This window comes from Erythrolamprus reginae, chromosome 8 (genome assembly GCF_031021105.1).
Source record: "Erythrolamprus reginae isolate rEryReg1 chromosome 8, rEryReg1.hap1, whole genome shotgun sequence".
In the NCBI taxonomy this organism is placed as follows: Eukaryota; Metazoa; Chordata; class Lepidosauria; order Squamata; family Dipsadidae; genus Erythrolamprus; species Erythrolamprus reginae.
In genome coordinates, this window is record NC_091957.1 from 33,284,562 (window position 1) to 33,312,527 (window position 27,966).

At 46.0% G+C, this 27,966-nt stretch overlaps 1 protein-coding gene across 3 annotated transcripts; it reads left to right on the forward strand.

Moving 5' to 3' along the window:
- The first annotated feature begins 3,124 nt into the window (after positions 1 to 3,124).
- Positions 3,125 to 27,339, forward strand: FGF16 (fibroblast growth factor 16). 3 transcript variants are annotated; one of them, XR_011559661.1, is made up of 5 exons: positions 3,125 to 3,506; positions 15,359 to 15,462; positions 21,720 to 22,601; positions 22,944 to 23,060; positions 25,346 to 26,290. XR_011559661.1 is itself a non-coding variant. In XM_070758288.1 (3 exons), exons 1-3 carry the CDS (start codon positions 3,239 to 3,241, stop codon positions 21,963 to 21,965), a joined length of 618 nt encoding a protein of 205 aa, XP_070614389.1. In that variant the 5' UTR covers positions 3,125 to 3,238; the 3' UTR covers positions 21,966 to 22,688. The 3 variants fall into 3 exon arrangements, 1 of the variants encoding a protein (XP_070614389.1); XR_011559662.1 differs by lacking the exon at positions 22,944 to 23,060 and having other exon boundaries at positions 3,184 to 3,506; positions 25,346 to 27,339; XM_070758288.1 differs by lacking the exons at positions 22,944 to 23,060; positions 25,346 to 26,290 and having other exon boundaries at positions 21,720 to 22,688.
- Positions 27,340 to 27,966: the final 627 nt, after the last annotated feature.

Here is a 27,966-nt window from a genome sequence, read left to right on the forward strand (position 1 = left end):
TACTTATTTTACTGTCTTTTTAATGGCATTTTACAATTTGTGGCTTTTATATTTCATTTCCAAGTTAAAATTTAAAACTTTCTTGCTCAAGCTGCTTTATAGAAGAAATTTCAGTGTCCTGCAACTTTGCATTTTAACTTGTTCCCTTATGTTGTGGTTGGCTTCAGGCCAGCTTCTTTGGCTGTTGATTTTGACGCAGAGGAGTGGGAGCCATCTGCTCACAGAAGACCTGTCTGGCTGGAGGACGAATCAGACAGTGAACCAGAAGGAGAGGCAGGGAGGGAAGTGGAGCAGGAAAGGACTGGAGAGACTGGAGTCAGTCAGATCCCCAGCCAGAGGTTCATCTGAATCAGAAGGGGAAGAGATAATGAACAACCCTATTCTGAATGCTCGGGTCAGGAGAATGCTGGGAAGATAAGAGCAGCTGCGCAAACGCAGAAACAGATTATAGGGCACAGGTTGTCAGAATTAATGACGCTGCTGCAACCTTGAAAAAGGGGAGGGTTGCAGAGGCCTGTATGAGAATCTATCATTCAGTTTTGAAGAAAGTTTGATGAATTGTGGTTCCATGTTTGCTGTGGATTTTTGGACATTCTGACATTTAAGATGTGAGTTATTTCTGACTGACGTAAGCCACAAAGGCTTCTGTACTGACTGGAGTAATTAACTCTGACCTTTTGAACTCTTAAACTAACATTGCTCTGAAACTACATGGCTTACAGTTTTGTGAATATAAAGAACAAGCTTGCTTTATTTTTACAAGCTTGCCTCTGTCTGTGTGTGTGTGTGTGTGTGTGTGTGTGTGTTTGATTAATTACTTCATTCCTGGGTGGCCTGCAGCCAGGCAGAACACCTTATTTTTTCTCTTTTAAATAATTTTAAATATAAAATTAAATATTAATTTATAATTCTACATTGGTTATATCAAGTATATTTTTTTTCTTTTACCAAAAAGAAATATTATTTCCTTATTTTTATATTCCTACTCTATTCTCTTCTCTTCTATTTTCTCTTCTAATTTTTATTCTATTCTATTCTTTTATATTCTATTACATATATTCTATTCTATTCTTTTATATTCTATTACATATATTCTATTCTATCCTATTCTATATTCTATTACATATTTTCAATTCTATTCTAATTTCTATATTCCTACTCTACCCTGTTCTATATTCCATTACCTATATTCTATTCTATTCTATATTCTATTCTATATATTCTATCCCATCCTATTATATTGTAACATTCTACTATATTTTCTATTCTAGTCTAATTTTCTTTTCTATTCTATATTACCTATACAGTGATACCTCGTCATACAAACGCCTCGTCATACAAACTTTTCGAGATACAAACCTGGGGTTTAAGATTTTTTTGCCTCTTCTTACAAACTATTTTCACCTTACAAACCCACCGCCACCGTTGGGATACCCCGCCTCCGGACTTCCGTTGCCACCAAAGCACCCGTTTTTGCGCTGCTGGGATTCCCCTGAGGCTCCCCTCCATGGGAAACCACCACCTCCAGACTTCCGTGTTTTTGTGATGCTGCAGGGGAATCCCAGCAGCGCAAAAATGGGCACTTCGCTGGCAACGGAAGTCCAGAGGTGGGGTTTCCCATGGAGGGGAGCCTCAGGGAAATCCCAGCAGTGCAAAAACAGGCGCTTCAGCTGGCAAAAGGGGTGAATTTTGGGCTTGCACGCATTAATCGCTTTTCCATTGATTCCTATGGGAAACATTGTTTCATCTTACAAACTTTTCACCTTAAGAACCCCGTCCCGGAACCAATTAAGTTTGTAAGACAAGGTATCACTGTATTCTATTCTACCCTATTCTATTCTAATATTCTATTCTATTTTCTATTCTATTCTAATATTCTATTCTATCCTATTCTATTGCAATGTTCTATTCTATTTTCTATCCCATTGCATACCATGTCTAGATGTGATTTGCCAGGGGTGCTCCCAGAGACAAGGCTTGGGATGAACTCTGCCAGGCAACGCAATCCTGTTTTTTCCCCCCACATGATTTTTTCCTGACTTTTAAACATTTTAATAGTTTGCTTTCGCCCCCCCCCCCCCATTTATTCCGGTTTTTTCACGAATTCCCTGATAATTGCCTGATATTTCCAAACTGCTGATTTCCCTGATAATTCCGATTTCCCTGTTTTCCAGGTTTGCTGGACATCCTGTTTTATTGATGTTTTTAAACTGCTTTTTACTTGTATTGTATTTATAACAATACAAACGTATAAACCATATTTATAAACATTGGAGTCCGTTTCGGAGTGAGCGGCATATAAATGCAATAAAAAATGAACAAATAAACAAACAAACAAATAAATAAAATGGTGGCTTATTTCCAGGTCGGAGCAAACATGGTTTACAGCTCTGGGCTCTGCCTGCATTTATCCCCCCTCCCATTTCTGCAGAGATTCTCCTCACTCGGATGCCACCTGTGCACCTAACGCGCCCTCCCCGACGTGTAACCCCAGCCGTAGGCCTCCTTGGGCCTGCCGGCTTCCTCGGGCCACTCCGCCCGGCGCTTAGAAGGAAACTTCCCTACCGGGCGACCTTCGTCCCACATGCGGAGCTTCGCCGCCTCACAAACCACCGACCCGCTGACAGGATTGGCTGGGGGGGGACCGGGGCGGAGAGGGCCCGGCTGAACCAATGAGCGACAGCGCCGCCTAGCGGCCGAGCGGGGAATGGCCCCGCCGCGGCTCCGGCGCCCCTCGGAAAAGGCTGGCCGCGCGGCCGGAGGGTCTCCGCCGCTCCCCGCGAACGGCGGCTGTGGGAGCTGCGGGCTCCCGACGCCGCCGGAGCCAGGATGCCTCCTCGGTTGCCGACGGGACCTGCCACCGCTCGGCCCCGGCGAGTGAGCCCAAAGCAGCCCGGTCTTCCCGCCCAGGAGTCGCGTAGTCCGCCGCCCCCCCGCCCACGAGGCGGCTTCGGGGCAGGAGCAGAGCCACGGCCGGGAGCCGCTCCTTCCCCCCTGCGCCGGCCGGGCAGCCCTCCTTCCTCCCCCCCCCCCTCCAGAGCCGGCGCGGGGGCGGGGGTGGGCGAGGTGGGGCTTGGCGGGCCGGGCGCCCCGCTTATATAAGGGCCCCTCCGGCTGGGGCGCTGGGAGAGCGAGCGAGGGAGTGAGCGAGCGCGACGCTACGATGCCGGCCGCAGCCAGGGCGGCCCGGGGACGGCCAGCGCGTGGAGCGCCGTCGCGGGCCGCCTGAGCGCTTCCCATGGGCGAGGTGGGCGGCTTCCTGGGCTCCCTGGAGCTGCACGGCTTCTCGGCCTCCCTCGGGGCCGCGCCGCTGCCGGACTCGCCGGGTTTCCTGACGGAGCGGCTGGGCCAGATCGAAGGGCGGCTCCAGCGGGGCTCGCCCACCGACTTCGCCCACCTGAGGGGCATCCTGCGCCGGAGGCAGCTCTACTGCCGCATGGGCTTCCACCTGGAGCTCTTCCCCAACGGCACCGTGCGCGGCACCCGCCAGGACCACAGCCGCTTCGGTAAGCCCGACGGACGCGGGCTCGGCGCTCCTTCACCCGGCGCGCTTTCCCTCCCACCCCGGCAAGCCTCCCACCTCGCGGAACGGCCGGGAGCGCCTGAGGCGCGGCGGCCGTCGAGCTCCTTCCCGGCGTTGTCGAGGCGCCCCGGACTCGCCCTCCTTCCCCCGAAGAGCGGGACGCGCCGGGAAGGAGCCGCAAAGGCCGCCCCGAGAGCCGCCGAAGCGGCAGGTGCTTCGATTGGGGGGGGGGGAGCTGTCGGGCCGGACGCCAAGCGGGGCGCAGCGCAGCGCTTTTCTCTCTCTCCCGGAAGTTTTCGAGGTTCGGAGGCGGCGGGGTTCGGGCTCCCTAGGCCACCCGTCCGTCCCCCGAAGGCCTTGCTGGACCGCGGAAGACGGGGGGACCGCGGTTGTCCCGGGGCTGATGTGGGGCTTCCCGAAGAGCAGAGAGGAGGGCCCGGCAAGCGCCGGCGGTGGCTGTCCGAGTCCCCTGGGAGTGAACGGGCCGGACTGCCCTCGGCCCGCCTGACGGGTAGTTCTGCCCGGCAACACAGTCTGCTTTATTTACGAGGGCTACAAGGTTGCTTTCAACAAAGCCCCCCCCCCCCCCAGCTCAGTCTTTGCTTGGCTGAGGGAAAAGGCCCTTCTGGACCAGAGTCGCCCCCCTCCCCCAGTAAGATTACCTGGGCTGGGCTGGTGTTTATGGGAGTGTGGGTGTTTTCACCCAGTTCTTTCTCACCAGGCAATTTCAGAACAAGAAATTCACACAGAAAGATTGAGAGAGTGGGGGGAGGGAGAGAGAAAAGGAGAGGGGGGGAGAGGGAGAGGGGGAAGAAAGGAGAGGAGGGGGAGGGAGAGAGAAAGAGAGAGGGAGATGGGAGATGGGAGACGGAGGGAGAGAGAAAGGAGAGGAGATGGAGGTGGGAGGGAGGGAGGGAGAAAGAGGGAGGGGGAGAGGGATGGGAGAGAAAGGGAGATGGAGGGAGGTAGAAAGGGAGGGGTGAGACAGGAGAGTGAGGGAGAGAGGAGGAGAGAGGACGCAGAGGGGAGAGGGAGGGAGGGAGAAAGAGGGGGAGAGGGAGGGGTGAGACAGGAGAGGGAGGAAAAAAGGAGGGGGAGGGAAAGGGGGAAGAAAGGAGGGAGAGAAGAAGGGAGGGGGAGGGGGAGAAAAAGAGAGGGAGAGGGAGGGACAGAGAGAAAGTGAAGAAATAGTGTGCGTAAACAGTGCCTAAAAAAGAGTGGCTAAAAGCAAAGCTTCAGATAGCCATACTTCAGTTCAGCAACTGAGCTCAGGATGCCTTTGCTCTGAGGTCTCCTTTCCTTTCCTTGTTCCAGGAGGGGGGGCATCACTTTTGACCTGAGTGGGGTTTTCCTGAAGGAAAAGAGTGGGTGGACGAGGCCCTAGTGGCTCCTCAGCTGTGCGGGCTCACAAAACAGACCCACGCAGGCAGGGTTTAAAACACGTGTTTAGGGAGGAAGGAAAAGGTTTCTGCCTTCAGCCTGTGCAAAAAGCTGTGGAGGGAGGAGGGAGGACAGTGGCCTCCCCCTCCCCCCAGAACCAGGAGTTAGGGGTGGGATACCCGCAAGTCGCTTCCCCTTCCTTTTGGTTTAAAAGGCAGCAGCTGTGCCCGTTTGCTGCAGACAGGCAGGGTCAAGATGGGCTGTTAACTTGAACTCCCCGCCTGATAAAATTTTAGCATTCCGCAAGTGTTTCAGCTGCTGGTATCAAGCTAAGCAGGGGAGAACCACTTCTGATTTTAAATATTATGAATTCCTGCTTCTTCTAAAGATAGGGTGATTTGTTGCAATTGGAGGAAGAGCTGGGGGCTTTGGTTAAAGTGGGGGGGGGGGGCAGAAGAGTAGATCAAAGGAAGGAGTATCAATTGCAGAAAGACTCCAGGTGTTCATTCTGGATTTTCTTGTAGGCCAAGCAGAGCAGACAAGACCACAGGAGATAACTTCAGCAGATCTTAATTACATCTAAGACTAAACTTGGTTTCAGATAAAGCAATGTTGTTTGCAAAGAACAGAGACCCCAATTTGGGAGTCGATGGATGTGATTGGAACTTGGAGAGAATGTTAGGGACAAAGTGGCAGCCTTGGGCATCGGTGGTCTACGAGCTGGAACGCTAAATTTTGCTCACTGCTGCGACTCATAGGTGCTTGCGGGGCTAGCGCAATTTTGCTTCTGCACCTGTGGAGGTGGCAAAATCACGCACGGAGCCTTGTTTCGGTGAGGGTTTTTTGCTTCCACGCATGCCGAAGCACGGGCGCACCTGCGGCTCCGTGCGCGACTTTGCTACCTCCACAGGTGCAGAAGCAAACTCGCGCTGGCCCTGCAAACACTTAAGAGCTGCGGCGGCGAGTGAAATTTAGCGATCCGGCTCGTAGCCCACCGCTGCCCAAGGCTGCCACTTTGTCCGTAACATTCTCTCCAAGAGGAAGATTGTCTCCCGTTTTATTGCCCAAAAAAACCTTTTGGATCCCCTTTTGGGAATCAAATGGATGATTAGAAATGCAGTAATGCCTGGGCTAGATGTTTTATGCCAGGCTAACTTCCTCTCGACCCCAACCTGAAGGAGTTTTCCTATTTTGATGTAATGGTAGACAAAACAATTCAAAGAAGATTGGCTAAATCCTTGCCATCTGTCTTGCCTTGTCCGGATCCAGCCATCTGTTAAGAAAAGGAAGTAGGTCAGGTGTTAGCATAGGCAATGTGACGCCTGCTTCTCCATGAAGGGTCTGGGAAGGGGACTCTTCAGCCAGGAAAGCAGGCTCAGAAACAACCAGACTGGCCTTTAGGCTGGTTGCCGCCGAGTGCTGAGTTCGGATTCTCTGTGGAGATGAACAGGTGTGCTTATAACAAAGAAGGAGAAGGAAAGGGAGGAGAAGGGGGAAGGAGGAGGAGAAGCCTGCAGAAAGATTCTTGCAAGGAGTTGCCTATTGGGCTAGCCCAGGGGTAGGCAAAGTTGGCTCTTCTATGATTTGTGGACTTCAATTCCCAGAATTCCTGAACCTATCATGCTAGCTCAGGAATTCTGGGAGTTGAAGTCCACATGTCATAGAAGAGCCAACTCTTGCCTACCGATGGATTATACCTTTTCTCATTGTGCTGAAGTTCGGACTTGAACTCATGATTTCTTGCTTCCTAGCCTAGTGCCTTAACCACTACTAGACCAAACTGGCTCATTAATTTTCTTTGATTGATTTCTGGAGATATTCTTGGCAGGCATCTGCATATAGTTTGGAAACTTAGGGGTTGTGGGGAAAGCCAATCTTGCAGAATGCCTTCTTAATGGCAGGATCCAAATGGCGGAAGGGTCCACCAACCAAGCCCAATTATTCATCCATTCTCCCAGCAGCTGGAAAGCCAGGGGGTGGGGGGGTTCAGGGGAATAGAGTACTTCTGTGTAGATGACAGTAGTGCAAACCCGGAACGGATTTAACACCCATTGCAACTGTTAAAGGAGAGACTTGAATGTCTCCTCGTTTTCAGGCAGCGTCATTCCTAGAGATTCGTTGCACTCAAGATGAGCGTCTCAGATTGTGACACTGGTCTGAACCTGTCAGCAAGACAACATGATATAGTTGATTGCCATCCAGGTGTAAATTTTGCTATTTTAAAATAGAACAGCTCCAGAACAACTTGGGAACAAAATCTATTCACGATTATCAATAGCAGTGGTCTTCAAACTTGAGCTATCCAAGTAACCCAGTGTGGAACCTATTAATATATCTTCTCATGTAATGCAAAAGAATGTTAAAATTACATTGCAATTACGTATTTTTCCAAGTATAAGACACACCTTAGATTTTGGGGAGGAAAATAGGGGAAATAATATTCATCTGGCTAGCGTCCTTAGCTTGGTCAGCTTCAGCATATTATTTATGGGTTAGGGATTTTAAAAAAAACTTGGTTAGGGATTTAAAAAAAAACTTATTCAGAGAGAGTAACAATGAAAGAGCTTGCAAGCCAGTAAGAGCTGGGAACATTGTTAGCACCTGGAAATAAACATTTGGAGCAAATAGAACAATAAAAAAAACCCTGCTAAGACTTAGGATTTGGAAAACATTCTTCCAGAGAGTAACAATGAAAAAGCTTGCAAGCTGGTAAGAGCTGGGAACATTGTTAGCACCTGTTTAGGGCTGGAAAGAAACCTATTTGGAGCAAGTTAGAGCAATGAAAAAGCCCTGCAAAGACTTAGGGCTTGGAGAACATTCTCCTTCACAGAGAGAAACAATGAAAGAGCCTGCAATGTAAGAGCTGGGAAGATCGTTAGCAGCTAGTTAGGGCTGGAGGGGTGGGGAGTTACATTCAGAGTATAAGACGCACCCAAATTATCAGCCTCTTTTAGGGAGGAAAATTGTGCGTCTTATACTCTGAAAAATATGATATGCATTTCATACCCTGTGAACACAAACAGAAAGGTTGAGCCCTGAATGGTTCTCCGGGAACCTTTCAGTTCTTCTGAATACTCTGAGTCTAAAGGAAGTCTTGGGGGAAAGGTGCTTTGGACCAGAGGTCTTCAAACTTGGCAACATTAAGACTTGTGGACTTCAATTCCCAGAGTTCTGGGAGTTGAAGTCCATAAGTCTTAAAGTTGCCAAGTTTGGGGACCTCTGCTTTGGAGATTTCAAGTGAGTGTGTTGCCATTGTGATCCTGCACAGGTGAGAGCATTTTCTTGAGAGGCAAATAGGGCAGCTGCCTTGAAAATTGGCCAGTGAGGAATAGAAGGAACTGCCTAATAAGACTAAACAATTACAGGTATGGTGGTACCTCTATTTACAAATGTAATTTGTTCCATGACCAAGGTTCTTAAGTAGAAAAGTTTGTAAGAAGAAGCCATTTTTCCCATAGGAATCAATGTAAAAGCAAATAATGCGTGCAATTGGAGAAACCACAGGCAAAAAAATCTTGAACACCCGGTTCTTAGCTAGAAAAGTTTGTAAGTAGAGGCGTTCTTAGGTAGAGGTACCACTGTACTCCTCAAGTTATGACTGCAATGGAAACCTGCCCATCATGTGGCTTATAAATCAGGCCACCCGTGTGATTGACCTGATTTTTTGACCTTTTTTGTGGTGCTTGTTAAATGCACACAGTGGCCATAAAGACACTGCAACAGTTGTAAAGTAAACACTACATTAAGTGAACCAGGGTTTGCTGTGGAGGCTCAAACATCCGATGCACTGTTAAAGGAACTGGACATGGCTACTCTGGTAAAGAGAAGGACCAGGGGAGACAGGATAGCAGCCTTCCAATACTTGAGGGGCTGCCACAGAGAGGAGGATGGGGTCAAGCTTTTTTCCAAAGCACCCGAAGGCCAGATAAGGAACAATGGAAGGAAACTGACCAAGGAGAGATTCAATCTGGAAATAAGGATAAATTTTCTGTCAGTGAGAACAATTAACCAGTGGAAACAGTTTGCCTTTGGAAGTTGTGGGAGCTTTATCACTGGCAGCTTTCAAGGAGACTGGATTGCCATCTCTCAGAAATGGTGTAGGGCAGGGGTGGGCAATTAATTTTGCCATGGAGCCGCATGAGAAATTGGGATGATTATTTAGAGGGCCGGACTAATATAATTAACTCAGTTCTACCCAATACTGTAAAGACCCAGACCCTGGCCTGACCTAAACACCCAGACCCACTCTACAGACCTCTAATTGTTTGCTTTATGGCAACACGGTGTACCACAGTCACTGTGCTGGAGTGTTTGTGTGATTTCTGTGCTTGGCCACTCTCAGTAGGAGGTCGGGGTCCGCTCCAGTGTGAGGATGAAAGAGCTCACCGCGTCTGCCGGGACTCCTCTGGTTCAGCAGGAACCAGAGGAGTCCCGGCAGAGGCGGTGAGCTCTTCCATCCTCGCACTGGAGTGGACCCCGACCTCCGCGGACTGGTCACAGATAGCGGTCGGGCCGGATGCAGCCCACAGGCTGCCTCTTGCCCAGGTCTTGTGTAGGGTCTCCTGGGTGGGCTGGGGGTTGGACTAAATGACCTACAAGGTCCCTTCCAACTCTGCTAACTGGTGGCTTTTGGCAAAACTGTCGCAGAATATGGTCACATAGCTGGGGAACACTACCAGTGGCTGTAAATGCAGCCTAGTTGCCAAAAGCCGAAAGAGTGCAGTCCTGAGACTGGGAGGGAGGGGGGTGACCATTGGGACTTCTAGGTATCCCCAGGGAGGTCTCTTGTAATTTTGAATGGCACTAAATGCCCTGTCATAAGTCAAGGACTACCTGCAGAGGTGGGCTGCTAAGGTGGAACGGTGACGTGCACTTGCCCCCATGGCTCTGAGTACTAGCGGAGTCCAGTGCAATTCTGCTACTGCACCTGGGCTGGACTCCTCTAGCAGAGCCATGGGGGCAAGTACACATCACCGTTCCACCTTAGCAGCCCATCTCTGACTACCTGTATTTTCCCTTCTGTCTCTATCAGATCAGTGACTGTCAAAATTTCAGACACTGTTTTCCCCAATCTCTCCAAGAAGGCAGTCATAGAACGTTTTGTGAATCTTTTCCAGGGCTGCTAAGCCACCTTATCCTCTGGCGGTCCCTCCTGGCTTCTGAAGTGGGAGATAATAAGCCAGAGTTGGGAACATTGCAGCCATGAGTTGCCCTCTTTGAAAAGAGCTAAAGAAAATGTGCACTGCAGCTTTCTCTTTTGTTTCACGATGCCTGCCCATTTCAATGTTGGGGGACTTTTTAAAAGTCAACTTGCTACTTTTTTGAAGCAGTTTTTCTCCCTGTGTTTTAAACAGAAAGTTTCTATTGCTAGCAATGCAGACTTTTTTGAGCAAATGTTTATTTTAACGGCATGCAGGACAGACGGATTGTGTTAGAAAACCAGGAAGAAGCTGTCCCCAAAATTATGAATGACTGGCAGATTCTTGAAATGGGCAATTGTTGCTTGGACAGAAGATGGACTGAGAAGCTGGGGGTGAAGTTGCCCTCTTTAGATTTTCTTAGATTAACAGAGTTGGAAGGGATCTTGTAGGTCATCTAGTCCAGTGTTTCCCAACCTTTGCAACTTGAAGATATCTGGACTTCAACTCCCAGAATTCCCCAGTCCAAATATCTTAAAGTTGCAAAGGTTGGGAAACACTGATCTAGTCAACCCACCACTCCTATCATGGCCTTTCTTGTGGCTTTGTCCCATTGTTGGAGGGCAGAGTTGGCTCTCCTAGAGGAGGATGTGGCAGGGAAATTACCAAAACCCAATCCCTCCAGATCCTTGAAATGGGCAATTGTTGCTTGGACAGAAGACAGGAAGCTTGGTTGTCTCTGGGCACGTCCTCTCGGAAAACTTCAACCAGTGATGGTAGAAGCAGAAGCCAACCAGATGGTTGGTAGCATTTATATGTCTCTGCATAGTAACAGCACAATGCATAGACACAATGATCCTGCAAAGCGGGCCAGGGCTCCAATCTGTGAGATAAAATCTGAAGCTGGGGTCACCTGGACAGTTGACAGCAGAAGTTTTCCCCGAGTCCAGGATTGGGCACCATAGAAGTCAAATAAATAAATAACTAAAGTTAGCTTTGTGCAAGAAGGAGTGTTGGCAGAGGTGGGGTGCTAATTTATTGATTGATTGGACTTATATGTCGCCCCTTTCCCTGGACTGCTAATGTGGAACAGTGACTTGTGCTCACTCCCATGGCTCTGAGTGCTAGCAGAGTCCAGCGCAATTATGCTACTGCACCTGGGAGGTAGTGAAATCACGCGTAGACATTCAGCTGTGTGTCCGTGTGCGATTTTGTTACCTGCCCAGGTGCAGTAGCATAATTTTCGCTGGACTCTGCTAGCAATCACAGCCACGGGGCGAGCACACGTCACTGTTCCACCTTAGCAGCCCACCTCTGAGCGTTGGCCAAGCGTAGGTTCTTTTGTGACTCAGCACAGAGAATGAAAAAAACGGGGGCTGAAAGTCCCCTCCACCGTCCTGCCTGTCTCCTGGCAGACCTTCAAAGGCAGCGGGTGATCGAGGCGGCTGCTGGGGGGGCTTTGAAACACAAGAAGCCTTTTAGCAGAAGCAAATTTCTGAGAAGACATTTGGTGAAGCTGTATGTGTGTCTGTGTGTGCGTGTGTTGCTAGTGTTGTACGTCTCATCCATGTACAGAAAGGGATTTGCGCCAACACTGGTCTTCATTCCCCAGACCTGAAAAAAGTGGGGTCCTCTTTTTGCCTGAGAGACCAATTACCCAGTTTGGGATGAGAATTTTTCTGAATTTGCTGCAATCCTGATCCATGGGTGGTGGTGGGGAGCTATGGGGCCGTGTGTTTGAATTCCTCTTTTCTCTTAGAGCCCCACTTCTGCTGGGAAGATTCCCCCCGCCCCAAATCCCTCCAGCGTTAACATGCAGCCCCTGTGCACCTGTTTCCAAGCGGCTGTTGGGTGGGGGGTGGGTGTTGAAAGTTTAGCTCTGCAAATCCTGAGTACAACATGCAGCTTGTTCCGAAGCCCCCATAGCCAGGGCCTCCCCCTCCCGGCTCCTACGAGGGAGAGACAGGTGCAAGCGGCCAGCCGGCCGAAGCCGTCACGAAGCGATTGTCTTCGTGCCAGGACAATGCCTGGCAGCTGTGGGGGAAGCTGAGAGAGACTTGGGTTTTCCAGGCCTCAGGAATTCCAGAAGCCAATCTGGAGAGGCTCCAAAGAAGAAACGCAGCCGCTTGTCTACGGGAGGGAAGAGCAAGAAGGCTTGGGAAACAAACCCCACTTGGCCACCGAAACCACAAGAAAGTGGATTCTTGACCCTCGCCCAACAGCCTCGCCCAGCGCTGCAAAAGCAAGGGAACAAAAGCTTTAAAAGGACACCTAAGCTGACTTTGATTTGGCTGTCAAATGTTGCAAACGCCTAGGAATGGGCCTTTCCCTCCCAGACGTCTGCAGGGTGTGGTCAAAAAAAGCCAAGATGGCAGCCCACGATGGTGCTGTTGAAGCTCGGCCTGTTTTTGATGTCTGACCAGGCGGAGAGCTTTGATAACACCATCCCAGTCACCAGCTGGACCCTGTAGAGATCTCTGTTTTCCTTCTTTCATCTAAAGCAGGGGTGTTAAACTCAAGGCATGTAGGCTGGCCTGCAGGGTGCTTAAATTTGGCCCGCAGGGCTGCCCTAGAAACAACGAAGGATCAGCCTGCGTGCCTTCTGCCAGTGAAAATGGGCTTCTGAGCTTCGCTTTTGTTGGCAGAAAGTTGCAGGAGGCCATCCCAGGTGAAAATGGAGATTGGGAGCCTATTTTTGCTGGGAGAGCACCACAGGCGCACCCGACATGAGTGACAGCAAGCTTCCACACCCACCGCGGTCCCCTGAAATCAAACACAACCCTGAGGTGGCCCTCAATGATATCAAGTTTGACACCTCAGTCTAAAGCCTCTTGTGAGTGTGACATTCTCCCATCATCATCATTATTATTATTATTATTATTATTATTATTATTATTATTATTATTTATTAGATTTGTATGCCGCCCCTCTCCGGAGACTCGGATCAGGGATCTGGAGTCTCAATCCCCGACGTTGGCAATTAATGAGGCCGACTTTGATTTCTTTCTGGATTAGGGCCTTCACAACCTCTCCAAAACTTGGAGCAAGTTGCAATATAGGCCGGTGATGGTAAACCTCTGGCACGCGTTCCAAAAGTGGCACATGGAGCCATATCAGAGGGCATGTGAGGCATATGAACCAGGGTGGCGCAGCAGGTAGAGTGCTGTACTGCAGGCCACTGAAACTGACTTTAAATCTGTAGGTCAGTGGTTCAAATCTCATCACCGGCTCAAGGTTGACTCAGCCTTCCATCCTTCTGAGGTGGGTAAAATGAGGACCCGGATTGTGGGGGCAATAGCCTAGCTCTGTTAAAAAAGTGCTATTGCTAACATGTTGTAAGCCGCCCTGAGTCTTAAGGAGAAGGGCGGCATAAAAATCGAACAAATAAATAAATAAATAAACCTACCAAGGATACATTTAGCCTGATGATGTCCTTTCTGTTGTGAGCCGGTCCAAGTCCACGGAGAGGGGCGGCATACAAATCTAATAAATTATTATTATTATTATTATTATTATTATTATCATTATCATTATTATTATTATTATATCATGAATTTGAAAACCTCATGGTATATCTCCTGTGGTACATTAAGTCAGTGTTTCTCAAATAGTGGGGTAGGGGCCCCTGGGGGGACGCGGAGTGATGCCCAGAGGGAGGCAGGACCTTGGGGGACATGCTTATTTTGTTTACTTCTTCCTGGGTGGGGTGTAACAAAATAATTCAGAAACACTGTATTAAGCCCTTTCCAAGTACAGTGTTCCCTTGACTTTTGCAGGTCCAACATTCGCGAAAAGTCTATACCACGGTTTTCCAAAAAATATTAATTAAAAAATACTTCGCGGGTTTTTTTCTATACCAGTTTTTCCCACCCAATGACATCATACATCATTGCCAAACTTTCATCTGCTTTTTAATAAACTTTAATAAATAAATATGGGGACTAATAATCTAAATGGTTGTTAAGAGAATGGGAAATGGTAATTTAGGGGCTTAAAGTGTTAAGGGAAGGCTTGTGATACTGTTCATAGTCAAAAATAGTGTATTTACTTCTGCATCTCTACTTCGTGGAAATTTGACTTTCGCAGGCAGTCTTGGAACGCATTCCCTGCGAAAGTCAAGGGAACACTGTACTACTCAAAAACCTTAGCATTTTCAAAAGGAAGATGGCAATCCATGGTGAAATCCAATTTTTTTACCTACCGGTTCTGTGGGCATGACTTGGTGGGCGTGGCAGGGGAAGGATACTGCAAAACCTCCATTCCCACCCCACTTGGTGGGGGCAGCCAGAGGTGGTATTTGCCAGTTCTCCAAACTACTCGAAATTTCCACTGCTGGTTCTCCAGAACCTACTGGATTTTACCCCTGATGGTAATGTACTGTCTGTAAAATCAGTGCGTTTTCAGTTATCGACATTATAAACAGGATTGGAGGAACAGGGTAATTTCTCTATAACTATGGTAGTTCTTTCCTCCAGTGACAAGACTGATGACTCATCTTTGTGCTTTGCTGCTGAAAAGATATTTGGGTAGACCTCTTTAGTTGTCTGAGTGCTCCGGGCAGATACTAAGTCATTGCAATTTCTGACATTTATCGAAATCTAGGGAAACAGGGAGAGAGAACCTCTGGGCTTCTTATGTTTCTTGGTCCTATGTTTCTTGGCCCTATATAAAAAATGCTATTTGTAATATACTTACAAATAAGCTGAGTATTTTAGGTGCCAATGTACACACCCTAAATTTGATTCAGCTTATCTGTGGATGGGTTTATCTCAGGTATATATGGCAATATATTGTATATATTCACATTTATATCTGCAGATATGCCAAATTTCAATTTTTTAAATCGAAACTTTCTGAAAAATGCAGGCTGGCTTATCCATGAGTGGCATTTTTTTTTTCCATTTTGATTTACAATGTGATGGTCTGTTATCTAGAGATGGGCTTTTTACAAGAGTATACATGTTAGCCTTTCTCATTCCCAGGTTTCATTTCTTCAAATGCTCAGCCTCCCCCTGGTTTTTGCTGAATGGCCAGACTGGTGCATGCCAAGCCTGGTGCAAATGTGATTGATCATTTCTTGAATGTGAAGGAGTTGAATATATTGGAGCCCTGTGTGATATTTAACGTATCTCCTTCCTTCTTTGAGTGTGAAAGGTTTTCCAAATGAAAGGAGTGTGTCCACACCCTTGAGGAGATAGCAGGGCTGCGTCTGTAAGATCTCTAAGCTTGGAAAGTTTGTTGCTCAAGAAGAGTGAAGTTTTTTCTCCATTTTTCATTCTTCAAGTAACTCTGGGTTTTTTTTTTAATCTTTTTAAAGGAATTTTGGAGTTTATAAGTTTGGCTGTAGGACTGGTTAGTATCCGTGGAGTGGATTCTGGCCTTTATCTTGGAATGAATGAGAGAGGGGAGCTTTATGGATCGGTAAGTATCATTCCTACAACCTTTTGACTTTATTAGAATTTGATACTATTCAGAATGAGCTTCTTTAAATGATCTGTTGGGCATTTGGAAAAGTACCTGGATTCTAAGCGATAGGACAGCTGGTGCATTTATGGCCCTGGCAAGAACCACAAGCTTCAGGCATCTTTTCTTGAGAAGGAGAAAGATAATATATAGCAAAAACCAAGATTAAAACTGCAAAAAAAGAATTCCAGACTAAATTGCAAAGGTCCAGAGCAACGTTCCCTCTAATTTTTTTTCGGTGTGGGCGGAAAAGTATAGTGTCTGAGCGACAGTCCTTTTGGGACTGGGCGGCATAGAAAAATAAATAAATACATAAATAAATAAGAAAAAAATTCCCTTCTTTTTTTATTAAAAGAAATTAATAATAAAACAAAACCAAAATCTATTACTATTATTATCTTCTCTTTTTCCATCCCTGTCTCCTCCCCCCTTGTGTGTGTGTGTGTGTGTGTGTGTGTGTGTGTGAACTCTTGAACCATTTCCAATTAGAGGTGAGCTATTGGAAATGGTTCAAGAGTTCACACACACACACACACACACACACACAAACAGCTGGGGGGTTTTTTCTCTGTTATTATTTGGGTGCTTTTTACCACATGCTATCAAGAGTCATTTCTCTCTATTTCTCTCTCCCCCTCTTGTTCTCTCTCTCTCTCTCTCTCTTTCTCTCTCTCTTTCTCTCTCTCTCTTGCTTTCTTTCTCTCTCACTCTTTCTTTCTTTCTATCTCTCTTGCTTTCTTTCTCTTCTCTCTCTTGCTAGCTCTCTCCCCCCCCTTTCATCTCTCTCTCTTTCTCTCTTGTTTTCTTTCTCTCTCTCTATTGCTTTCTTTCTCTTCTCTCTCTTGCTATCTCTCTCTCTCCCCCCCTTTCTCTCTCTCTCTTAGCAGCAGCATTGGGCAGTAGCCGTGGGGTGGCGGCAGGGTGATCAGCTGTGAGGCAGAGCTCCGGAACTGAGGCACCGACGGCGAGGGGGCTGCGAGAGGGCTTTCTCCCAGCCCCCTCGCCGTTGGTGCCTCAGTTCCGGAGCTCCGCCTCACAGCTGATCACCCTGCCCTTCGGGAACGCCTGTCCTGCCTCTACTGCAGCCCCCTTGCTGGAAGTCTGGGAAGAAAGCGTTCCCAGCGAAGGGGCTGCGAGAGGGGCGGGGCGGGCATTCCCGAAGCCCGCGGAGAAAGCCCTCTCTCGCAGCCCCCTGGCTGGCAGCGCTTTCGTCTCACAGCGGGAGAAGTCGCGTGCCAGGGCAGGAGGCGGCGGAGGAGAGGGGGCGGATCGGGTGGGCGGGGAGCAAGGCCGAGAAGCCAGGGGCGCGTTAGGCCGGAGGCACCGTGGGGAGGCAGGGGCGGCCGCAGCTCCCTTTCCTCCTACTGCCGCACCTCCCCACCCCCGTCTCTCCTCGTGGGCTGGCAGGGGGATGGGGAGCGCGCGCCCATCAAAAAGGGCGCACGCGCGCACACACGCGCAGCTTACGGGGAACAGTGGTCCAGAGCCACAATAGAGATGATGTTAACTCCTTTCTGCCTTGTATGAAAGACAGGACTTTGAGCTGCATCCTCACATGAATATACTATGGAGAGGAGTGTGTTCATTGAAGGAGCTTCAGTTGAGTTCATTGAGGGTTTGTGAGAGTATGAATGCCATCTCCAACATTGTTGTTAGTTGCCACGTTGTGTCCTACCCATTGAGATCCCATGGGCAATATTTTTCCAGGCCTTCCTGTCCTCTACTATCCCCCAGGGTCCATGTAAGCTCACACTGACTTCTTCAGTGACTCCATCCATCCACCTTGTTCTCTGTCATTCCCTTCTTCTTTTGCCCCCAGTCGTTTCCAGCATTAGGCTCTTCTCCAGTGAGTCCTTCCTTCTCATTAGGTGGTCAAAATATTTGAGTTTCATCTTCAGGATCTAGCCTCCTCAAGAGCAATCAGGGTTGATCTCCTCTAGGATTGACCAGTTGGATCGCTTTGCAGTCCAAGGGACTCGCAGGAGTCTTCTCCAGCACCAGAGTTCAAAGACCTCCATTCTTTGGCGCTCAGCCTTCCTTATGTTCCAACTTTCACAGCCATCCATTGCAACTGGGAATACCACAGCCTTGGGTATTGCAGTAGAAGGACACTGTACGGACTTTTGTTGACAGGGTGATGTCTCTGCTTTTCAGTATACTGTCTAGATTTGCCATGGCTTTCCTTCCCAGGAGCAAACAAAGGGCTACCTTTGAAAAGTGTTCGGAAACTTCAGATCGTGCAGAATGCAGCTGCGAGAGCAGTCATGGACTTACCTAGGTATGCCCATGTTTCACCAACACTCCGCAGTCTGCATTGGTTGCCGATCAACTTCCGGTCACAATTCAAAGTGTTGGTTATGACCTTTAAAGCCCTTCATGGCACTGGACCAGAATATCTCTGAGACCGCCTGCTGCCGCACGAATCCCAGCGACCGATTAGGTCCCACAGAGTGGGCCTTCTCCGGGTCCCGTCAACTAAACAATGTCGGTTGGCGGGCCCCAGGGGAAGAGCCTTCTCTGTGGCGGCCCCAACCCTCTGGAACCAACTCCCCCCGGAGATTAGAACTGCCCCTACTCTCCTTGCCTTTCGTAAGCTCCTTAAGACCCACCTGTGTCGTCAGGCATGGGGGAACTGAGACATCTCCCCCGGGCATATACAATTTATGAATGATATGTGTGTATGTATGTGTGTTTAGAAAATGGGTTTTTTTAAAATGTTTTTAGTAGAAATTTAGATTTGTTGTAAACTGTTTTTTCACTTTGTTGTGAGCCGCCCCGAGTCTGCGGAGAGGGGCGGCATACAAATATAAATAAATAAATAAATAAATGAATGAATGAATGAATAAATAAACAAACAAACAAACAAACAAACAAACAAACAAACAAACATCAAAAGCCAGTTTCTTGGCTACAGTCCCAATCTGTGGTCATCTTGGAGCCCAGGAAAATAAAATCTGTCACTTCCTCCATTTCTTCCCCATCTATTTGCCAGGAATTGAGAGGGTCAGATGCCATGATCTTAATTTTCTTAATGCTGAGTTTCAAGCCAAGTTTTGCACTTTAGCCACTATTGGTATAGAATAGACTAGATAGATCCTTAATTTGGTCTCATAAATTTCTCATGTTCCTACAAAACAAAACACTTTGATTTTCTCTTTGAAAAATAAGCATATTCTGCATCAAGAGGCTCTTTAGTTCCTCTTCAATTTATGCTATTAGAGTGATATCATATCCATATCTGAGGTTGTTGATATTTTCCCCAGCAATCTTAATTCCAATTTTTGATTCATCTAGCCCCACTTTTCTCATGATGGGCTCTGCATGTAAGTTAAATAGACAAATTGACAGTATATATAGCCTTGCCAGATTCCTTTCCCAATTTTGAACCAACCAGTAGTTCTGTGTTCTCACTGTTTCTTCTTGACCCTCATATAGGTTTCTCAAGAGATAAATAAGATGGACTGGTACTCCCATCTCTTTAAGAACTTGCCACAATTTGTTGTGGGATCCACACAATCAAAGACTTTAGCGTAGTCAATGAAGCAGAAGTAGATGCTTTTCTGGAACTCCCTCTCTTTCTCCATGATCCATATGTTGGCAATTTGATCCCTAATTCCTCTGCCTCTTCAAAACCCTGCCTGTACTTCTGGTAGTTCTCAATCCATATACCGCTGGAGCTTAGCTTGTAGGATTTTAAGCATAACTTTACTAGAATGTGAAATGAGTGCAATGGTGCGATAGTTTGAACATTCTTTGGCATGGCCTTTCTTTGGAATTGGAATGTAAACTGACCTTTTCCAGTGCTGTGGCCACTCAAGTTTTCCAAATTTGCTGGCAAATTGAGGGTATCACTTTTACTCCATCATCTTTTAAGGTTTTGAATGGCTCAACTGGAATACTGTCACCTCCACTAGTTCTGTTGTTGCTCAGATTTCCTAAGGCCCATTTGACTTCACATTCTAGGATGTCTGGCTCGGGGTCAGTGACCACCCCATTGTGGTTATCAGGAATGTTAAAACTTGTTCTTGGATAGCTCTTCTGTGTAATTTTGCCACCTCTTCTTAATCTCGGCTGCCTCTGTTAGGTGAAACAATTCTTATTTCTTTCATCCTGTCTCTGGATCACTCTAGTGCAGTGGTTCTCAACCTTTCTAATGCCGTGACCCCTTAATACAGTTCCTCATGTTGTGGTGGCCCCCAAGCATAAATCTAGCTTCAATTCTCCCAACAGAGCTTTAAACTGATTGGCAGGAAGGTCAGAGGGGCACCCCCACTGTAAATGCCTGGTTGGTCGGATTGTAAAAATATGTTCCAAGGCGCCAGAATAGAAGCTTTCATTCCTAACATCATGGGAAATTTGTCTTTTCCCAGGGTCTTAGGTGACCCCTGTGAAATGGTTATTCGACCCCTAAAGGGGTCCCAACCTCCAGGTTGAGAACCACTGCTCTACTGCAATGGTTCCCAATGTGGGGCCCACACCCTGCGGGGGGGGGGGGATTTGATTTTTAATGGGGGCAACTGGAACCTTGTTTAAACCATGTTAATGGCCTTTTAAGCTTCCTCTGGGTGAGTAGGAGTTTAATTTTTGAATAGTAAGAATTATATGTCATGGGGGTTGAGGGGGAGGATTTTAGAGATGCTTAGGTGGGTCATGGCCCAAAAAAGGTTGGGAACCACTGGTCTAGTGCAACTTGAAAAATAGACAACTTGCTTTCTAAATTTCCATAATGGGAGTGCAGCCCCCAAATAGGAGGGCAATGAAGCGACTTCATCCTCTCCCGCAGAGGCATAGGGTTGCCAACGGTCAGGGTGCTTGACCAGGGAAAATGCCAGCTTCTAAGCCAGACCATTAGACCACAGAAGCAGGGATCAAAGCTCATGAGAAGTCAAGGGATTTCTAACCACAACTTCCTGTGTAAACCACTTGGGCTGAATTTACACAACGTGCAAAGCCAGAAGCTTAGAAACCACAGGCACTGAGTTGACCCTTATGCCATGTAGAGTTTATTGTCAGCTTCCATTCCCTTAGGATGAAACATACAGGTGGATATTGGGATGGGCTAATTTTTTTGCACAGAACTGCAATGACCTAACTATCATCAGCCCCTAACACCAGAAGCTCTGGTGAACAAGAGAAAGAGAAAATGTAATAGCCAGACCAATCCTTGAATACAGTTCAGCTGCCTGGGACCCACACCGCATTTTGGACATAAGCACTCTAGAAAACAGAATACCCTATGCAACTAGACTTACAATCCTAGGTTTAGTAAGCTTAGAACTACTGTACGTCGCCTTAAACACGACCTAAGTATAGCGCATAAAATTATCCACTACAACGTCCTTCCTGTCAACGACTACTTCAGCTTCAACCACAACAACACTCGAGCACACAACAGATACAAACTTAAAGTAAACATGACTTTAGTAAACGAGTAGTTGATGCATGGAACTCACTACCAGACTCATCATAGTATCATCATAGCATCATCACCTAACCCCCAAAACTTTGCCCTTAGACTTTCTACTGTTGTCCTCTCCCAATTACTAAGAGGTCAGTAAGGGGTGTTGGTATGTCTCAGTGCAGCTCTGTGCGAAACCTTCAACATACAATCAGCAGAGTTGTTGCAGTGGTGTAGATAATGTGGGCTAGCTAGTTAAAGACTCAGACTTAGTATTAACAATATCATTATTTACAAATATACAACAATATTAACAAAAGATTACAAACTGCATAGAGCAAAGAATAATACAACTCATTAGCAAAGATAACTCACAGTAACTCCCCCCACGGAATGGTGCTGGCGCCCTCTTATGGCCAACGAGTTAAAGTTCTTAAAGATACAGTCTTTACTTTCATAGACCAACATTGTTAGTTGGCAACCCCAAAGTAGGTTATGTACCATGTACTTACAAGGGGCATGCATAAGTGCACCAGTGAGCCTTCAATCCCGTCCTACTGTTTCTCTTTCGCTAGTATCATGTATATAAATATTATTATATCTTTGTATAGCACCAAAACGTCCTTGACAGAACAAATAAATAAAAAATAAAATAAATAAATAAAATCTTGATCCACTTGGAAGGAGGGAGGAGGGAAAGATAGAAATCACTCATTAGTTGTCCTTGGATTGAGTCAGGGGGTGGGTGGGTCCCTTCCTGTCTCAGGATTGTTTTTCATGTCTCTCTTGTTTCCTTCCCACCTTCTGCTCATAACAGAAGAAGCTCACAAGGGAGTGTGTTTTCCGGGAGCAATTTGAAGAAAACTGGTATAACACCTACGCTTCAACCCTCTACAAGCACACGGACTCTGAGCGACAATATTACATTGCTTTGAACAAAGATGGGTCTCCCCGCGAAGGATTCAGGACTAAGAAACATCAAAAGTTTACGCATTTTTTACCCAGGCCGGTAGATCCTGCTAAGATACCTGCTGTGTACAGAGACCTTCTGCGCTACAGGTGATACTCCCTGCATCTTGAGAACAAATATGAAGGCACAGGATTATGTAACATAAATACATACATGCACACACACACAGAGTTGGGTTTCCAACTTTTTTGCTGGAGCACCATAAGCCTTGGCATGTCAACCCTTTTGCAAGCCTAGTATTAACTAGGAGTACTTAACATAGAGAAGACCTGGCTTTGATTCCCTTGGCTTTCAATGAAGAGGATAACAAGGATGGATTTAGGAATGTGACAGATGGGGCAGAGCCTGGAACTCTACATAGGATCGCTTTCTAATTTCATGCACAATTTGGGGTTGGCTAGGAAGAGATCACGCTGAGCAGAAGAGATGGTATTCCACCAGCAGCAGCAACGTTGATCCTAAACCATGGAACCAGACGCAAGAATTCATAAATAATTTGCATTGAAAAGCTTTGGAAAACTGATTTGCTAAACTGGCCCTTTGCAACTTGGCAGATGTTGGTGATCCAAAATCTGAGAACTCGTGGTCTTGCATGGTAGTAGAGTGGAGAATCTATGGGATGTTAGGCTCCTTGGGAAAGTGTGTGTGAATGTGGCTTTATGTGTGCAAGCACATACTTCAACCTGCTTGCATTTCCTTCTGTTGGAGTCGGACAGTAGAAAGCAGGAGGTGAGGTCAAAGAATGAGCATTTTGAAGATGTAAACACAATACTGTTCATAAGGAGAAATCTATTTATAAAATGTATATTGTATTTATTTTATATATTTATTTATTTCATATATATATATATATATACATATAATTTTTAAAATGAGAAATATTATGGCCCAACTTTTTTTCAGAAAGAATAAGGTCCTACTGTTGTAGGCAAAGGGGAGGGGACTTTAAAGAGCTTTATTAGCAATAAAATCTCTTTATATATTGCAGGTGGCTTATTAATTTATTGTAATCATATTGATTCATAATTTAAAATTTGAAATCATGAATGTGACACCAACCTACAATTACAGAAAACGTCTAATGGTAAGTGATGGAGAGAGACAGAGATACCCTTGGTGGGGGCTTCTGTAATGCTTGGAATATCTACCAAACTAGCCCCATGCAGTTGCTATCCTACACCCACAGAGGTGAGTTTAGAATTGTAGCCAAAATTGAATTAAATTTTTGGCCAATCCATTTCCCTCTTGTAGAAAATTTGTTTTTCAGTTGCTTAGAATTTGCCCCTTTAAGAAAAAAAAAAGGTCTTGATTTTCTCCAGGTTAACAATTGAGTCGTTTTCACAACATGGTCAAGAGCCTCGGTGGCGCAGTGGTTAGAGTACAGTACTACAGTTATTTCTGCTGATCACCGGCTGCCAGCAGTTTAGCAGATCGAATCTCAGTAGGCTCAAGGTTGACTCAGCCTTCCATCCTTCCGTGGTTGATAAAATGAGGACCCAGATTGTTGGGGGCAATATGCTGACTCTCTGTAAACTGCTTAGAGAGGGCCGTAAAGCACTGTGAAGTCTAAATGCTATAAACACGGAGAACATGAGGGGGAAACCCAGAGCTTCCCCATGGATTACAGTTCCCAGCATGCTAAACTGGCAAGGCTGCTGGGATTGTGGAGGACAACTAGTTCCTGAGACCTTGCCCAGAAAGATGGCAAGATCAAATCACAAGCTAGTGTGACATTTTCTATTAAGAATTTTTCCTCCTATACCACATTTCTACCTGCATTTGTAGAACAGGTCCAACTTTTTTTTTTCAAAATGAAGAATTAAGAAAAGCCAGGTAAGTTAGATAGTTTGGACTCAACTGTCTCAGAATTCTTCTTTCTACCAGTCTTAGACAGACAAGGACATAAGATAAAATGGGAATTTCTCCATATACTCCCTAATTGTAAGATTGGCATCTTTCTGCTCAGGATGCCTCTTGCAGAAAGATCTCTTTCATCCTACTCCAGCTAACTGCTAGCTCTAGTTCAGCAGTTCAAATCTCAGCACCGGCTCAAGGTTTATTCAGCCTTCCATCCTTCCGAGTGGGGTCAAATGAGGTCCCAGATTGTTGGAGACAAGAGGCTGATTCTCTAAACCTTTTAGAGAGGGTTGGGAAAGGCAGTATGAAGCGGTATATAAGTCTAAATGCTATTGCTACTGATGCTTTTCTCTAGCCATCATCAGGGTGAAGTTAGCCTGGAAAGGCAATCCTATCCTGGGCTGCCCTTAGCTGGGTTTGGATGCTAAGTAGGTTGCTTGGCCTGGATTGGGAGGCCCTCGAGGGCAGGGTTTTATCAACCTTGGCAACTTTTAAGACGTGTGGACTTTTATCCCCAGAATTCAGTTTGGGAGTTGAAGTCCTCACATCTTAATGATGCCAAGATTGAAAAATTCTGCTCTAGGGAAACATAGCTGTAGGCTAGACTGAGAAGGCAAAAACAAACCAGAAGTAGGCAAACTGCCATTATGCCATTGCCAAAATAACAATACAACCATGCCAGGAAAGATCTGTATAATCATTTTAGAAGAGTTTCAGATTTCAATCGGTTCCCATTTGGTTTCTTCTCTGGACCCTGGGCATGTAACTATTTTCTGACCAAATTAGTATTCCCAACTTATTTTTGACTGTAACAGAATTAAGTGGCTCCAGTGTTGCATCCCAAATGACATTGTGGTCATATCTTTTTTGACTGAGCCATTCAGATGGATTAAGCCAGTGATGGCGAACCTATGGCACAGGTGCCACAGGTGGCATGTGGAGCCATATCTTCTGGCACGCAAGCTGTTGCCCTAGCTCAGCTCCAACATGCATGTGTGTGCTGGCCAGCTGATTTTTGGCTCACACAGAGGCTCTGGGAGGCCGTTTTTGGCTTCCAGAGAGCTCCAGGGAGATGGGGGAAGTTGTTTTTACCCTTCCCTGGCTCTAGGGAAGCCTTTGGAGCCTTGGGAGGGTGAAACATGAGCCTACTGGGCCCACCAGAGGTTGGGAAACAGGCCATTTCCTGCCTCTGGGGGCGGGGGGAAGCTGTTTTCGCCCTCCCCAGGCGTTGAATTATGGAAGTGGACACTCGCGCATGTGTGATACCGCACACACACACTCTTTCAGCACCCAAGGAAAAAAAAGTTTGCCATCACTGGATTAGGCTCTTTTTGCAGCATCATAGCCTTCAGTCATTCTTATTGGAAGAAATAGGGGATTGAAATCTCACACATCTGGAAAATAACAATTAAGAAAAGGACTGTGTTAATCTTTTCTTGAACACAATCTAGAATTCTTGTTTTCCACTTCGATGAGATTCCTAAAAAGGGCTGTGGGAATTCCAGGGTCAAGATGAAATAATGTTTCCTCGTTGCCTAAAACATTACTGTCCTGTAAATAATTCGCTGCATATGTGTTTATTTTTTTACCTTTAAACTTTCACTTTCTCCTCTCAGGGGGAAGATCTGCAGAGAAACACACCCAACTTTTATAAATGCTGAATTAAAGGTTTGGGTTGGGGCTTGGCCAGCCCTCCTGCGTTTTGACAATAATAGTCTTGTGTAAGAGCATGCCCTAAATTGTTTTGATCCTTTGTCATAATATGGATGCTCCCAGTGGACCTCTGACTATCAACCATGTCATTTCCCACCATTTTGAGATAAGAAACACCCCAGTACCATAGTGGAGGATCTAAAATAAAACCAAGCAAAATCTCACGCTCTTCAAAATATCACTAAAAATCCTGGCTTTACTCAAGTAATCTCCTGGCCACAGCAGAGGCTGGGTGGTCATGCCATACAAAGAGATCCTACAGATGAAGCAGAGCTGTCCCCTGGGATCTTCCGCCCTCCCCTTGTGCGGTGGAGCAAAGTCAAAGGGGAACACATGATACAGTGGAACCCCTACCTATGAAGGCCTCTATGAATTTTTCTAGATAAGAACCGGGTGTTCAAGATTTTTTTGCCTCTTCTCAAGAACCATTTTCCTCCAAAACTGTAACCAGAAAGGGCAGGGAGAAGCCTCTGTGGGGCCTTTCTAGGAATCTCCTGGGAGGAAACAGGGCCGGAAAAGGCAGGGAGAAGCCTCCATGGGGCTTCTCTAGTAATCTTCTGGGAGGAAACAGGGCCTCCACCCTCCCTGTGGTTTCCCCAATTGCATACATTATTTGCTTTTACATTGATTCCTATGGGAAAAATTGCTTCTTCCTACAAACTTTTCTACTTTAGAATCTGGTCACGGAACGAATTAAGTTCGTAAGTAGAGGTACCACTGTATGTGTGAACCTAGCAATAAAACCATTGGTGTTCAGGTTAATGAAAAAGACTCCTGGTAGCAACTTGAGTGAAATGGCTTTGTTTCATGGTAAGTTACTTTTTAAAGTTTAATAAAGGCACCTTGTATCAGGATATGCTCCATTTTCAGCTCGCTCGTGACTTTGCAAAAGTATATGAAATGTACAAAAAGGCTTTGGTATTGCAGCTCTAGAGGTATTGAATGAGTCCTTATGCAGCAGACCCAGAAGGATTCAAGCTGGAACTCCCTGCCCTAAATGGACCTGCAAATTCCTATTTAATCATGTTTTAGATCTTTGTTAAATCGCAAAACTATTTCACATAAATATAATTCCCATACACAGCAAAGGCAACAAGTATCTCGCTTGAAAATCTAGAGTGGATTTATATGGCAACTTTTACATCTTTGACAGCTTGTATTTAACTGTACATCAGAGATGTCCCTCCCTTATTTTTTGTGTTCTGACTCTAATTTGGTCAGGCAGATAAATGTAATACAGGATACATAAATGTAGTATTCAGGGAGTCCAGGGGAAAAGCATTTTGAAATTCCCTGACATTTCCCTGTGACTTGCAATCTAGTTAAGTCGCAGTCGTAGATGATGTTATATCAAATGGCTAAGCCGTGGAGAAATATCGGTAGCTGAGGAAGCAAGTTGTTGCCAGTTATGCTCATTTTTGCTTGACTCTGCCAGGCAGCACAATCCAATTTTTTACATGATTTTTGCCTGACTTTTAAACATTTTAATACAGTTTGGTCCCCCCCCCCCCGATTTATTCCATTTTTTCACAAATTCCCTGATATTTCCTGAACCACCAATTTCCCTGATAAGTCCTGATTTCCCCGTTTCCCAGGTTTGCTGGACACCCTGAATATTGCAATATCGAATCGAACACTCAATAAAACTCAACTACTGTAAGAGAGTCATCCTTTTTCAATCAGATATTCATACTTCATTGTTGTATTATGGTTCTGGCCATAAGCCATGAAACCAATGAACACATGTTCATGAAATGGTAGAACAAATGCTTGCTTCATGAAAGAAAATAAGGAACTTCTGAGAACAAATGCAGGCAACCCATCTCAAAAGTAAATAAAGCATGTCTGTCTACTGTTGGAATTTAATTCCTTCTGTGCACTGCTGCAAAATATTAATTGAATGGCATAAAACAAAGTAACTATCAGTGAGATACAGATACTATTAAATTATGAAAACAACTAAATCTCTTAATCCTGGTGGCTATTCTTTTGCATAGCATATAATCTTTTTTTAGCCTATATTGTAAGAGATTTATATAATGCTTTTTTAAAATAAAATTTTCTCAACTTCCTTTGTGAGGCTTACATAACCACAATTGTGAAGGTTATTAGGGTTTCTATCAACTGTGTACAATTTCGTTCAATTTCCTTGTTAAATTTCTACCAACTGTGTACAATTTCGTTCAAATTTGATCTGTCCATCCAGGGCAATCTAATTTCCTAAAAAAATTAAAATCTGGATTTTAGCAAAGCATTTAATGTAATTCCACATAAACTCATAAGAAAGTTGTACAGGCTAGGGCAATGATGGCGAACCTATGGCACGGGTGCCACAGATGGCATGTGGAGCTGTATCTGCTGGCACGTGAGCCATTGCCCTAGCTCAGCTGCAGCGTGCATGTGTGTACTGGCCAGCTGATTTTTGGCTCACACAGAGACTCTAGGAGGGCGTTTTTGGCTTCCAGAGAGCCTCTGGTGAGGATGGGGAAGGGTGTTTTTACCCTCCCCTGGTTCCAGAGAAGCC

Excerpts from the sequence above, each read along its gene's own strand:
- FGF16 (XM_070758288.1), top strand. The coding sequence starts at position 3,239 with ATGGGCGAGGTGGGCGGCTTCCTGGGCTCCCTGGAGCTGCACGGCTTC. Across the intron at positions 3,507-15,358 it reads CCAGGACCACAGCCGCTTCG|GAATTTTGGAGTTTATAAGT; the intron begins GTAAGCCCGACG and ends ATCTTTTTAAAG. Across the intron at positions 15,463-21,719 it reads GAGGGGAGCTTTATGGATCG|AAGAAGCTCACAAGGGAGTG; the intron begins GTAAGTATCATT and ends TGCTCATAACAG.